The sequence below is a fragment of the Somniosus microcephalus genome, chromosome 26 (genome assembly GCF_052327205.1).
Source record: "Somniosus microcephalus isolate GS21.2 chromosome 26, FLI_Smic_1.0, whole genome shotgun sequence".
Taxonomy (NCBI): Eukaryota; Metazoa; Chordata; class Chondrichthyes; order Squaliformes; family Somniosidae; genus Somniosus; species Somniosus microcephalus.
The window spans coordinates 40,475,546-40,488,817 of NC_141012.1; the positions used below are offsets into that span (position 1 = coordinate 40,475,546).

Genomic DNA, 13,272 nt, shown 5'->3' on the forward strand with positions numbered 1-13,272 from the left:
ATTCCCTGTGTCATGGCCCAACTCCCCACATCAAGCTAACTAGTGCAGGTATCAAACATTGGGATTCGAGGGCTTGTTCTCTTCAACAAGATGCTCCGTGGGTGAGTAGCGTTAACCTGCTTGTCCTCAGCTCGATGTGACTGCTTTGCCAAGTCTCCAACCCTTTTACAAGTGTCCGGTGATGATGATAACTTGTCACCAGGTCTCTCTCACCTTTGTTTAGCCTGTGCTTCTTCTGAATATTACAGCGTTTGGTGCGGCGACAGTACAAGCACACACTGAGCACCATCAGGACGACCCAAATCACGCTCCCAGCACTCGCAATGAAAACTGGCTGCCTCACGAACTCCAACACCAGTCCAAGGATCGAAGAGGCTGCTGACGTCTGAGCAGAGGGGTCTGAGATTTAAAGATTACAATTTAAAGATTCATAGCAAATGGTTCATTAACATCCCGAACTATTAAATGAATTACATGTAGTGGAGACATTTACTGTCCCTTACAGACACATCATGCGACATAGGAAAATGACAGGCAGGAAAAGACCTACCGGTCCATCCAGCCCGTCCCACCCAGTTGTGGTGTCTTACGCGTCGCAGTGCAGGCACTCCCCACCCACCCAGAGCCATGGAATAAGAACATAAGAAATAGGAGCAGGAATAGGCCACTTGGCCCCTCGAGCCTGCTCTGCCATTCAATAAAATCATGGCTGACCTTGGGCTCAAAGCCACTTCCCCGCCCGCTCCCCATAACCCTTCACTCCCTTATCTTGCAGAAATCTGGCTATCTCCACCTTAAACGTATTTAATGACCCAGCCTCCACGGCTCTCTGGGGCAGAGAATTCCACAGATTTACGACCCTCAGAAGAAATTCCTCCTCATCTCAGTTCTAAAAGGCCGACCCTTTATTCAGAAACTGTGCCCCCGAGTTCTAGATTTCCCCACGAGGGGAAACATCCTCTCTGCATCTACCTTGTCGTATCTTATATGTTTCAATAAGATCACCTCTCATTCTTCTAAACTCCAATGAGAGAATCTGCTGGGAGAGCCGAGAGCAATCTTCCCTTTAAGCTGCCCGGCCACGCAGCGCTCTGCAGCTCCCGCGCCGCCGGCTCGCCGGCTTTAAAGTAGAAAAAGCCCTGCGCGGCTCATTCAAAATACCGCGCAGGCTCTGAAAGGGAAGAAATTAAAGGGAAGACTGGGTGAGAGACCCCATAAAGGGCTCCTCGTTAAAAGTTAAACCGCGGAAGCTGCAGGTTTTCCGAGGAGGTGTTTCTGGGCCACTGCATAATAAGAACCTGTCGGACCGTTAGTCTACGGACCCCACCTGAGCTTGGTGGAGTCAGCTTCGTCTTACATAGTCAGAGCGAATCCCTGACCTATATCGGGGCTTGTTGTTGGGAACTTGTGTGTGTGGGGGTGGGGGGGGTGGAAAATCGGGTGGAAAAGGTGATGGGTACATTTAAAGGGATGTGGCCATTTAAAAAAGTAGGTGGCTGCATATGTGGGGAACAAAATGTTCATAACAAAGACAGTTAACATTTTCAAAATGTATTTCAGGTTCTCAGGGCAACAAAAAATGGCTGAGAGCACCCATTGCTGATTATGATAAATGCGGGCTGCAGCACTCGATCTTCCTGCTTCAAGCTGCAAGTGGTGCAAAATAAGGTGGTAGCATGAAGGGCGTCCATGCTCTCCCCACCGGACAGCAATGCAGCATTCCGAGGAGGAGGCCGAGGAACAGGGACTTGATGCCGCAGCTGACCGTTACCGGCAGTGCCAGCCCTGCGCTGCCCGTCAGCGGCAGGTATTCTTGCAGTAGATGGATACAGTCCTGTACCTGGCTGCCTGCCGACCCAGAGCCTGCGTGGCCAGTTCTGTACGGTCACCAGACGGATAGATGTACCTCGGAGTGGGTCGGAAGCTCACGATAGGAATGCAGAGTCTTTCCCTGGCGCAGCCTGAGCATCCTAGCGTCTCACCATTGGCTCATCCTCTTCTTCCTTCCAAAATCGTAACTATGGGGGAATTCCCGTTGGGAGACCCAATGCCCCAATATCCTGCAGGCACCAAAAAACAGCAGTGCCAGAACAGTCGGCACAATGCTCCCTAATGAACTAAGTGCCAACAGGAAAGAAACAAAAAAAGGAGCAAAAAGATTTGTAAATACTCTTAAAAAAAAAGCTTATAAATCTGATGTAAGAAGTCACACAACACCAGGTTATAGTCCAACAGCTTTATTTGAAATCACAAGCTTTCGGAGCGCTGCTCCTTCGTCAGCTCCGAAAGCTTGTGATTTCAAATAAAGCTGTTGGACTATAACCTGGTGTTGTGTGACTTCTTACATTTGTCCACCCCAGTCCAACACCGGCATCTCCACACCATGGCTATTATAAATCTGACTACTACAAAAGTGTTGTGTATGTAATAGGTATGTTACTTTAAACCTATGGCCAGGGCAGCACTACTTTGTAGGGCGTAGTGATACCGTAGTACCACTCCTGGCCATAGGGGTATAAACAGTACTGTGGGTACTGATCTCCCCTCAGTTCCCGCCTGTTGGTATTAAGTAAAGACCTACGTTGAATCTTCCAAGCTGTCTCTTCATTATTGGATTAAGTATAGACACATACTTTACACTGGCGACAAGTAAGGTTCGAACTCACCAGTACACGGTGCAACAAAGGAACGGCAGCAGTACGGAGAGAGAAGGAGAGATGCTTCTTACCAGCCAGCTTGCAGAGTTCAGCGTCGACCGAAGGAGGCCGCCCAGCACTCCGGGTTCGGGAGGAGCGGCAGCAACGGAGCGAGAGAGAGGGTTCCAGCGAGGCTGCAGCAGCTGAGAGAAGAGGCTGAACGGGCGCTCCAGCCACGGGGCAAAAGTCCACCCAGGGCCATATAAACTGAAATCCTTCCCGGGGAACGGGTGCTGCAAGGGCCAGAACGGGCAGGCGATCTGGGGAACAAACGGAGCCACGAGGACTAGCAAGCCACGAGAGGGGAAGGTCCTTGTTAATAGCGGCGGTGGCAATAACGGGAGCTGCAAGGGCCAAAAATAACGAAGCTGGAGAGAGGTCGTTAGCCGCAGCAGGAGAAAAGGCGGGAAAAACGCCATCTAGTGGACAAAGGGGAAAAGTTTTTTTTTTCTCTTCAGCAGTTTAAAATTTAAAAAAAACAAAAACGCCATCTAGTGGAGAAAGGCGGGAAAAGCTCTTCAGCAGTTTAAAATGTCTAAAGAAGGCTGGTTGTCAGAATTTGTTGAGGACACAGAAGAGTGGGATGCCTATGTCGAAAGGCATGAACTTTATTGCATAGTACACAAGGTGAAAGATGACGAAAAGGCAGCAACCTTATTAAATTGTATGGGGGCAAAAACATACGGTCTGCTGAGGAATCTTCTTACTCCAGAAAAGCCAGCAGACAAAACGTATGCCCAAATTGTTGATACGTTAAAGGGACATTTAAACCCTAAGCCACCATTTATAGCGGAAAGGTACCGCTTCTACAGACGCGACCAAAGGAATGATGAGTCGCAGGCAGCCTATTTAGCTGAGCTCAGAAGGCTGTCCAAACATTGCCAGTTTGGAGCCTTTTTGGCGGACGCAATCAGAGACAGATTTGTCTGTGGCATGTTAAATGAGAGTACACGAAAACGGTTGCTAGCCAAGAAACAGCTCAGCCTAGATCAGGCGATTGAAATAGCATCGGCCCAAGAAGCAGCAGCTCAAATGCGACAACACACAACCTGCTATGACACCCATGAGGTGACATTTCACAAAGGTAAATGCTACCGTTGTGGCAAAACCACCCACGACCAAAGTAATTGTTGGTTTCGTGATAAAATATGCCGGCAGTGTGGAAAAAAGGGGCATATAGCGAAAGTTTGTCGGTCGCGTACGAAACCCAATAGTGGGGGCAGTCCGAGCAGTACCAAGGCAAGGACAAAAATACATAAGATGTCTGACAGTAGCTCAGACGAGTCACAGGAAGGCACAAAAGCAGAGCCTAAAGGTCTGGGATGTCTCAAGTTATATGGCGTAGACAAAACGGAGGACCACAGCACAATGTGGGTTAAAATGAAGGTAGCAGGCGTCGAAGTTAATATGGAGCTGGACACGGGTTCGGCCCTATCAGTAATTAATGAACAAGATTATAACAGGCTGTTCAAACGCATTCCCTTAAAGGATACGGAAATTCAATTAAAAACATATACGGGACAAAAAGTTTACCCGAAGGGAAAAATGCAAGTAACAGTTAAATACAACGGCAGGAAAGTGCCAGGACTTTATTTATACGTCCTACCAAATGGTGGACCACCACTTTTGGGTAGGGAATGGATAAGAAAAATCCATTTCGACTGGAAGTCGATACACGAGTTAAAAGTAGAGACCACCAAGGATCATACAACCATTACAAGCAGGCTGTCAAAAATATTGGCAAAAACGCCAGAGGTGTTCCAACAAGGGCTGGGGACCTTAAAGGACATTAGAGCAAAAATAACTATTGCTCAAGACGCAAACCCCAAGTTTTGTAAGGCCAGACCGGTGCCTTACGCCATTTGGCCAGCTGTGGAAGCAGAACTGGATGCCTTAGAGAGTGCAGGTGTCCTTACAAAGATTGAGTGGAGTGAGTGGGCCATGCCCATCGTCCCAGTTATAAAGAAATCTGCAAATAACACACCGGGGGAACCAAAGAAGGTTCGCATTTGCGGGTATTTTAAGATAACTATTAACCCAGTCCTGCACACGGTACAGTATCCGCTGCCGCGGATAGAGGACATATTCGCATCGTTAGCTGGGGGTAGACACTTTACGAAGATTGACCTTTGTCAAGCTTATTTACAGATGGAGGTGGAACAGGACTCGAAAAAGCTCCTAACGATTAACACACACAAGGGATTGTACCAGTGCAATCGCCTGGTATTTGGTGTGGCGTCCGCCCCGGCAATATGGCAGAGGACCATGGAACAGGTCCTACAGGGCATTCCAGGAACGCAGTGCTACCTGGATGACATCCTGGTGACAGGACAAACGGATAACGACCACCTCGCTAATCTGGAGCGAGTACTTCTGTGGTTGCAACAATACGGACTCAGGGCGAACAAGCAGAAATGTGAGTTTTTCCAGGAACGTATCTCATACTGTGGTCACATTATAGATAAGGAAGGCCTGCATAAGTCCCCGGAAAAGATCGAGGCAGTAGTGAAGGCCCCGCCCCCTGAGAATGTATCTCAGTTACGATCATTCTTAGGCCTTATAAACTATTACCATAAGTTCCTCCCGAACTTATCGTCCATTTTACATCCACTAAATTCCTTGCTGCAAAAGGGAGTCTCCTGGAATTGGGACGAAGCGTGTGAGGCTGCTTTTAAAAAGGGTAAACAACTCATTACATCAAAGGAAGTGCTCGCACACTTTGACCCAAAAATGCCAATGAGGTTGGCATGTGACGCCTCCCCGTATGGTATAGGGGCAGTGTTGTCACACAAATTTCCCAACGGGACGGAGAGGCCAATAGCATTTGCCTCAAGGTCGTTAACTACAGCCGAAAGAAACTATGCGCAAATCGACAGGGAGGCCCTCAGTCTGGTGTGGGGTGTAAAAAAATTCCACCACTACCTGCATGGGCAACGTTTCACACTACTGACGGATCATCAACCGTTGGTGTCGATATTTAATCCAACAAAAGGGGTGCCCCTGATGACGGCCCAAAGGCTACAGAGATGGTCACTGTTCTTAGGAGCACACCAGTACCTTATCGAATATAAGGGTACCAAACAGCATGGCAATGCGGATGGCCTGTCGCGGCTACCCTTGCCTGCTGAGATCGAAGAGATAGTACAGGACCCCGTGGAAATATATCATACGGCTGTTATGGAACACTTGCCCATCACCAGCCAATGTATCGAGCAGGAAACATGGAACGACCCGACATTGGCAAGGGTTTACGAGTTAACCGTGAAAGGCTGGCCGGCGCAGGGTGACGCATCATTGCCGGCGTTTTCGGCAAGGAAGGACCAGTTGTCCGTCTGCCGGGGCACATTGATGTGCGGAGCCAGGGTGGTGGTCCCTCAAAAATTACAACATAAAGTGCTGCAGGACTTACACGAAGGTCATCTGGGGGGTGTCAAAATGAAAAGCCTCACCAGAGCCTACGTCTGGTGGCCCGGCATTGACAGGGACATTGAGGAAGTAGCAAAAGCGTGCCAAGGGTGCCAGATGGTACAGAACGTACCACCACAAGCCCCACTACATCCGTGGGAGTGGCCCTCAACGCCGTGGCAAAGGATCCACGTGGACTTCGCTGGCCCCTTCCTGGATGCGATGTTCCTTATTGTAATGGACGCCCATTCAAAATGGCCGGAGGTCATAAAGATGTCATCAACGACAGCCGAAAAGACGGTCGCAGTCTTAAGGACCATTTTTGCCCGAAACGGGGTGCCCGAGCAAGTCTGTTCGGACAATGGGCCACAATTTGTGGCAGAAGAATTTCAAGCATTCCTAAAAAGGAATGGAGTGCGACATTATACGTCCGCACCATATCATCCGGCTACAAATGGGCTGGCAGAGCGCTTTGTACAGACTTTTAAAAAGGCCATCAAGGCGATGGGGGAGGAAAGGTTGCCACTACAACACAAGGTGGATAACTTCCTATTCGCATACCGTAATGCTGCACATACGGTGACCAACCAGGCCCCCGCCGTCATGTTCTTTAATAGAAGGTTAAGGTCTCGCCTTGAATTGCTCAGACCAAACATTCGGAGAGATGTGGAAAACCGAGTATTTCGTAGGGCTCCTGACAGACAGACATGGAGCTTCGAGGTGGGGCAGCAAGTGTTGGCCCGTGATTATCGGAATGAAAAGTGGCGGTCTGGTACGATAAAGGCCCGCCAGGGACCCTTGATGTACACAGTTGAGACAGGGGAAGGCATAATCAGACGACATGCTGATCAACTTGTGGAGTCCAGAAACCCAACTGATTCGCTACCTCAAACGTCTCAGCACATTGTTACAGCGGAATCACGGCCCAGCTCGTCGTTACAGAGGTCTCAGGATTGCGAGGAGTTCAGCACTCCAGTGATCTCCACGGCACAGGATGTGCCATCAGACACCGACGAGTCCAGCGATGAAGGGGTGACGGAAGTACCGCCGCCTACACCGAGACCGACTAGAGAAAGACGTTATCCTAGTCGAGATAGGAGGCCTCCTCAGAGACTGAATCTATAACATGTTTCTGTTTATATATATATAAGTAGACAACTCTTGATGTAAATATGTTATGTATATTGTGTTACCAAATGTTATTAGCCCTAGTTATGGGGCATCTATTGACTTAATTGCACGGGTACATTTTAATTAAAAGGGGAGGAATGTTGTGTATGTAATAGGTATGTTACTTTAAACCTATGGCCAGGGCAGCACTACTTTGTAGGGCGTAGTGATACCGTAGTACCACTCCTGGCCATAGGGGTATAAATAGTACTGTGGGTACTGATCTCCCCTCAGTTCCCACCTGTTGGTATTAAGTAAAGACCTACGTTGAATCTTCCAAGCTGTCTCTTCATTATTGGATTAAGTATAGACACATACTTTACAAAAAGCACTTCATCTCGAGCCATCTGTTGTTTCTTAACTTGTCCCATTACCATCTCCTTTTGCCTTGCACCATCTCTTAATCTCTCAATGTCTCTTAATCTCTCCTGCCTTCCATCACAGACCTTCCCTTTTGTTCTTTCCTCCCCTCCCCCCTTCCCCCCCCCCGCCCCGCACTTGCTTAAAAACCTGTTCCATCTCCAGCTTTTTCCAGTTCTGACGAAGGGTCATCGACCTGAGACGTTAACTCTGTTTCTCTCTCCACAGACACTGCCTGACCTGCTGAGTATTTCCAGCATTTTCTGTTTTTATTATAAATCGGACTATTGGGCTCTTTCTGTTCCCAGTACAGAAACTGACCAGAAAATCAGATGAGGTGCTAAATAGGCAGAAATCTAGCCTAATGGATCTTTGCCCATTTTTCCCAAACAGTTACGTCAAAGTTACACACTAATCAGGTACACAATGAGAAAGTCTATTCCAGTAACTCCTCCTAGACAGAGCCCTGTGTTACTGACTGTGGTCCCAGACCGGGAAGCACAATCCCAGCTGTTGCACCAGGAAGTCTGCCGCTGACCCCACCCCCCCCACCCCAGGGTTCATGGGGTCGCGGGGAGTAGCCTGCACAAGAGGGCCTTCAGCAGTGTAGGGGTGTAGCTTCCCCTGACAGAGACCTGGAAAAGCCAACAGGGCAGCACGGTGGCATAGTGGTTAGCACTGTTGCCTCACAGCGCCGGGTTCGAATCCGGCCTCGGGTGACTGTCTGTGTGGAGTTTGCACATTCTCCCCGTGTTTGCGTGGGTTTCCTCCGGGTGCTCCGGTTTCCTCCCACAGTCCAAAGATGTGCGGGTTAGGTTGATTGGCTATGATAAATTGACCCTTAGTGTTAGGGGGATTAAATACGCGGGGATAGGGTGGGATATGTGTTGGTGTAGGGGTTACAGGGATAGGGTGGGATATGTGTTGGTGTAGGGGTTACAGGGATAGGGTGGGATATGTGTTGGTGTAGGGGTTACGGGGATCGGGTGGGATATGTGTCAGTGCAGGCTCGATGGGCCGAAATGGCCTCTATCTGCACTGTGGGGTTTCTGTGTTCTGTGTGTGAACAGTTCCAGGCCCAAAGGGGGAACGCTTGGTCCTTCCCCTTTCCCCACAAAAAGGAATCTGGGTACCCCGAATGTCCCCATGTCAGAGGTTCGCTTAAAAAGTGTCAAAAATAAAATTCCCTGCTATCTTTGGGGGTTCAAGACCCAGATCCCAGCCTGGACCCCCTTGATGGGGTCATTTTGTGCCCTTCTCTATCTCTCGCTGTGCCCCTTTCATCTCAGTTCCAGCAACGTCCCAGAGCTGGCAAAGGAATGGAGGCCTAATGATAAATGGAGCAGTAAGTGAGGGGGTAAATAGGCTGCACAATATATTACAATAACCACTGCAGCTAGAAGCTCCTGCCATGCAGTGTCAACCAGGGCTCAGTTGATGCTGCTCTTGCTTCTGAGTCAGAAGGTTGTGGGTTTAAATCCCACTCCAGGGACCTGAGCACAAAAACCTAGGCTGACACTCCAGTGCAGTGCTGAGGGAGTGCTGCACTGTCGGAGGTGCCGTCTTTTGGATTAGAAGTTAAAATGAGGCCCCATCAGGTGGACGTGGGGAAATCTAGAACTCGGGGGCACAGTTTCTGAATAAAGGGTTGTCCTTTTAGAACTGAGATAAGGAGGAATTTCTTCTCAGAGGGTCGTAAATCTGTGGAATTCTCTGCCCCAGAGAGCCGTGGAGGCTGGGTCATTAAATACATTTAAAGGGGAGATAGACAGATTTTTGCAAGATAAGGGAGTGAAGGGTTATGGGGAGCGGGCAGGGAAGTGGCTTTGAGCCCAAGATCAGCCATGATCTTATTGAGGGGCCAAGTGGCCTATTCCTGCTCCGATTTCTTATGTAAAAGATCCCACGGCACTATTTCGAAGAAGAGCAGGGGAGTTCTCCCCGGTGTCCTGGCCAACATTTATCCCTCAATCAACATCACTGAAACAGATTATCTGGTCATTATCACATTGCTGTTTGCGGGAACTTGCTGTGTGTAAATTGGCTGCTGTGTTTCCCACATTACAACAGTGACTACACTTCAAAAGTACTTCATTGGCTGTAAAGCGCTTTGGGACATCTGGAGGTCGTGAAAGGCGCTACAGAAATGCAAGTCTTTCTTTTTTCTTTTTAAAGTAACCTGGGCTCTCTTGGATGGCAAAGCGATTTGGCTGTCCTACTTATGTACAATAATTTTTCTTGACTGGTTCCATAAAATGATTTTACTGCTCCAGCTCCATAAAAATCTCCCATCTCTGAAATTATTCTGTTCTCCTGTTTGTTGATTGCAGTGTCTGTAACTGGGCTGCATGTGTAAAAAGGGATTGGGTCTATTGGCCTCTGATCCCGGGAGATTGATGGGGATGAATGAGGGAGCTGAGCGTGTAATGTACACAATTCCTGTTTTCCCGTTTCCAATCGAGTACCCGACATGATGTGAAATAACTCTCTCTCAATCCTACAGCGCGGAGCGAATGATAAATGATTGTTTTCTGTTCAACTTATTACAAAGCTACAGAACGGCGCAGAAAGAATCAACAATGGATAAATGAATAGATTTATCATTATTAAAAAAAATGAGATTGTTGCATTTCGTAATCACACAAGATAACCTTTGCATGACTTGTGCAGGCTCCAATCTATCCCATGTGAGATTAGAATTACTTACTTAGGAAGCTTCATAGATGTATGTTGTGCACGTGGTATTTAATAGCCAGGGTAAGGGGCCACACAGATCAGAGACAAAGAAATCCTTGTATTTTCGTACTGCATCTCTTAAAAGCACCTCAAGATACTTCACATACAATGAATTGATTTGCCTGTTGTTATGTGGCAAACATGGCAGCTATTCCGCTGCACAGCAAGATCCCATAAATGGTCATGAATGAACTATAAATTTGTTTCTGGTGTTGTTTGCCGAGGGAGGGGTGCGGGTCAAGGGAGGGGGCGTGGGTCAAAGCAGGGCGCACGGATCAAGGGAGGCGCGGGTCGAGGGAGAGGGGGGTGCGGGTCAGGATACCGTGAGAACAACCTGCTCCTCTTCCAATAGTGCCATGGGATCTTTTACATCCACCTGAACCACTGAAACAGGCAGATGTACCTCGGTATAACGCCTCACTCAAAGAACGGCATCTCTGATAATGCAGTGTGCGCTCAGTACTGCAGTGAAGCGTTAGCCTAGATTATGGGCTCAAAATCCTGATTCAAGGGTTCGAACTCGTGACTTCCTAACCAATCCCAGAGAGTGGTCCTAACAGAGACTAGCGGGGCACAATCCACGGACAACTCAGACAACTGAATGGCAGAATTCCAAAACAGATGAAGAGTCCCACACGAAACCTCAACCCATCGTTCTCTTTCAGAAGCTAATCTCCGTGGATTGTTCCAATTCAGAGAACGTCGGGTTCATGTGCTGTGCTGGGGTTTTTTCTCCCCAGTTTTCCTCAAAGACACTGACTCCATTCTCCCCCTGTAAACTTTGACAGCAAGTGTCAGCAGGCCATTCCATCATGGGGGCCATCATCGCTGAGCCTGACTCTGTCCTCACCCAATGTGCATACTGCCCCGGAGCGATCACTGGATAACAATCGGCTGTAGGAATGCTGGCTGATTGTTTCTTCCCCCTTCCCTAGTGCGGGGATCTGAAGCCCTAGCTGATTTCTGCTAATTCAGAAAAGACTGGGCTTTGAGTGTGGGTTTTCCCTGGTCTGTTTGGTTCACTGCTAAACCAGGCAATGCAACCATTCTCAAAATCATTGGGACCATGGTCGGGGGCGGGGGGCTTTGTCCATGTACGTTAAAAACAATGCCAGTGGGAAGATGAAATGTTATAGACCAGCCGTGGCTCAGTGGGCAGCACTCTCGCCTCTGAGTCAGAAGATCGTGGATTCAAGTCCCACTCCAGAGACTTGAGCACAAAATCTAGGCTGACACTCCAGTGCAGTGCTGAGGGAGTGCTGCACTGTCAGAGGTGCTGTCTTTTGGGTGAGACGTTAAACCGAGCCCCCTTTGCCAGCCAAGGAATCAAAGAAACGCAAGTTTGTCCTTCCTGTCTAATTGTCCCTCTGCGCATGCTGTAATGGCAGCTTCGATGTGTTCAGCACACACATGCCAAGGGATTGAACCACCCGATCATGGGGTATGGAGTCAGCTGATGGAGACAAAGCAACGCAGGCACGTGGCATTCTCACCTTGTGCCCAGTAGGGTAAGTGTGGAGCAGATTCTGTATCAGGCATCTCCAGGATACAAAGCGGCTCAACACCATCATAAGGAACTTTATTACCTCAATTATAGCGTGTCCAACATCAGTAACGCGTGGGATTGGCTGGGAGAAGTTACCGATCAACAGTAAGTTACTGACCTACAGATAAACATTAGGGGAAGCTGAAAATCTGCCGAGCAATATTTTTAATGCACTCATATAATGTTCCTGTGCGCACTGTTTTAATGAGGCCATTAATCTGTTTATTTTCAGTTAAATAGTGCAGCGGGGAATTGTACACAGATTCTTTAACCAGTACAGTAAAGATGGCACTTGGTAGAATTTTAATCACAGGGCACTGATTAGGAGGAGTTACTGAGCCCAAAAGAGTGAAGGAGCTGGATTATCAGTAGAGATACCGTCAGGAAGGCAGGGTGCTGGGGGGAGGAGTTAGGGCCCCACAGTGTGAGGGAGAATGCAGCTGGTAACACATGTTTGTGAGTTTTCTGTGGGTCTACAATTCCACCCCCCCGCCCCGCCACTCAGAAAATGGAGCTGGCTCACTGACCTCAGTTTGACCTAAACAAGTCGCAATAGTAAAGAGGCTTCTGAGAACCTGCAGAACCAGGAAGCACGACTGGACGCAGTGAACCTGTGGCCTTTCCCGCCCCTCTTTTTTCCCGTGCGTCCCCCTACTGACCTAAGTAGACGTATTGCGGTTTGGTGTGTACTCCGACTCCGGCACCATTGATTGCTGCGATCTGGACGCGGTACTCAATCCCAGAATTCAGTGCGGGTATCTCCAGCCGGTGTGTGCTGCCGTCCACTGTCCAATTCCTGTGATGTTGTGTCTCATTCGCCAAACACCAAACCTGTCAGACAACAGGCAGAAAAGGAAAGGAAGCACTTTATATGATTTAGATACACATTTTGACCCTGCAGGGGGCCCATAATGCGATGCCGGGCAAACCGGTCCATGTATTATCAAGTATGGAGGCCTGAGGCCTACAACTTGATCAAGGCAGCCATCTTGCCCGAGCGCAGGTGGCCAGCGCACAGGGGGGCTGTGAGCCTGCCCACAAGCTGTCCATTATTCTCTGTAACCACCCCCCCCCACAACTTTAATTCATATTCAGCTACATAATGTGACTGGAAAGTCTAAACATTGCTCCAATCGCCTGTTTTGGAACAGGTTCTGAGGGGCAGCCCCCCATTGACAAGCACAAAAAAAATACCTGGTATCCCTAGCTCGGTGAATCCCTCCTCACGTGCACAGCACCCAACGTGGGAGAATTGCCCAGTATAGACTGGGCAGCCAACACCCCTTCACTGGCTGCCGGCACCTGACACTCCCGCCCCGGAGCATTCCCAGTGCATCATGTATAGGAATCAGCACAGCA

At 48.8% G+C, this 13,272-nt stretch overlaps 1 protein-coding gene across 2 annotated transcripts in view; it reads right to left on the bottom strand.

The window, feature by feature from the left end:
* robo4 (roundabout, axon guidance receptor, homolog 4 (Drosophila)) overlaps nt 1-13,272 on the bottom strand; it is a 183,740-nt gene that overhangs the window by 50,296 nt on the left and 120,172 nt on the right. For both annotated transcript variants that reach the window (XM_085968075.1, XM_085968076.1), the window contains exons 10-11: nt 12,573-12,744; nt 214-399 (exon numbers count right to left, since the gene is read on the bottom strand). In XM_085968075.1, the coding sequence (XP_085824201.1) occupies nt 214-399; nt 12,573-12,744 (358 nt within the window). The remainder of the gene's footprint in view (nt 1-213; nt 400-12,572; nt 12,745-13,272) is intronic.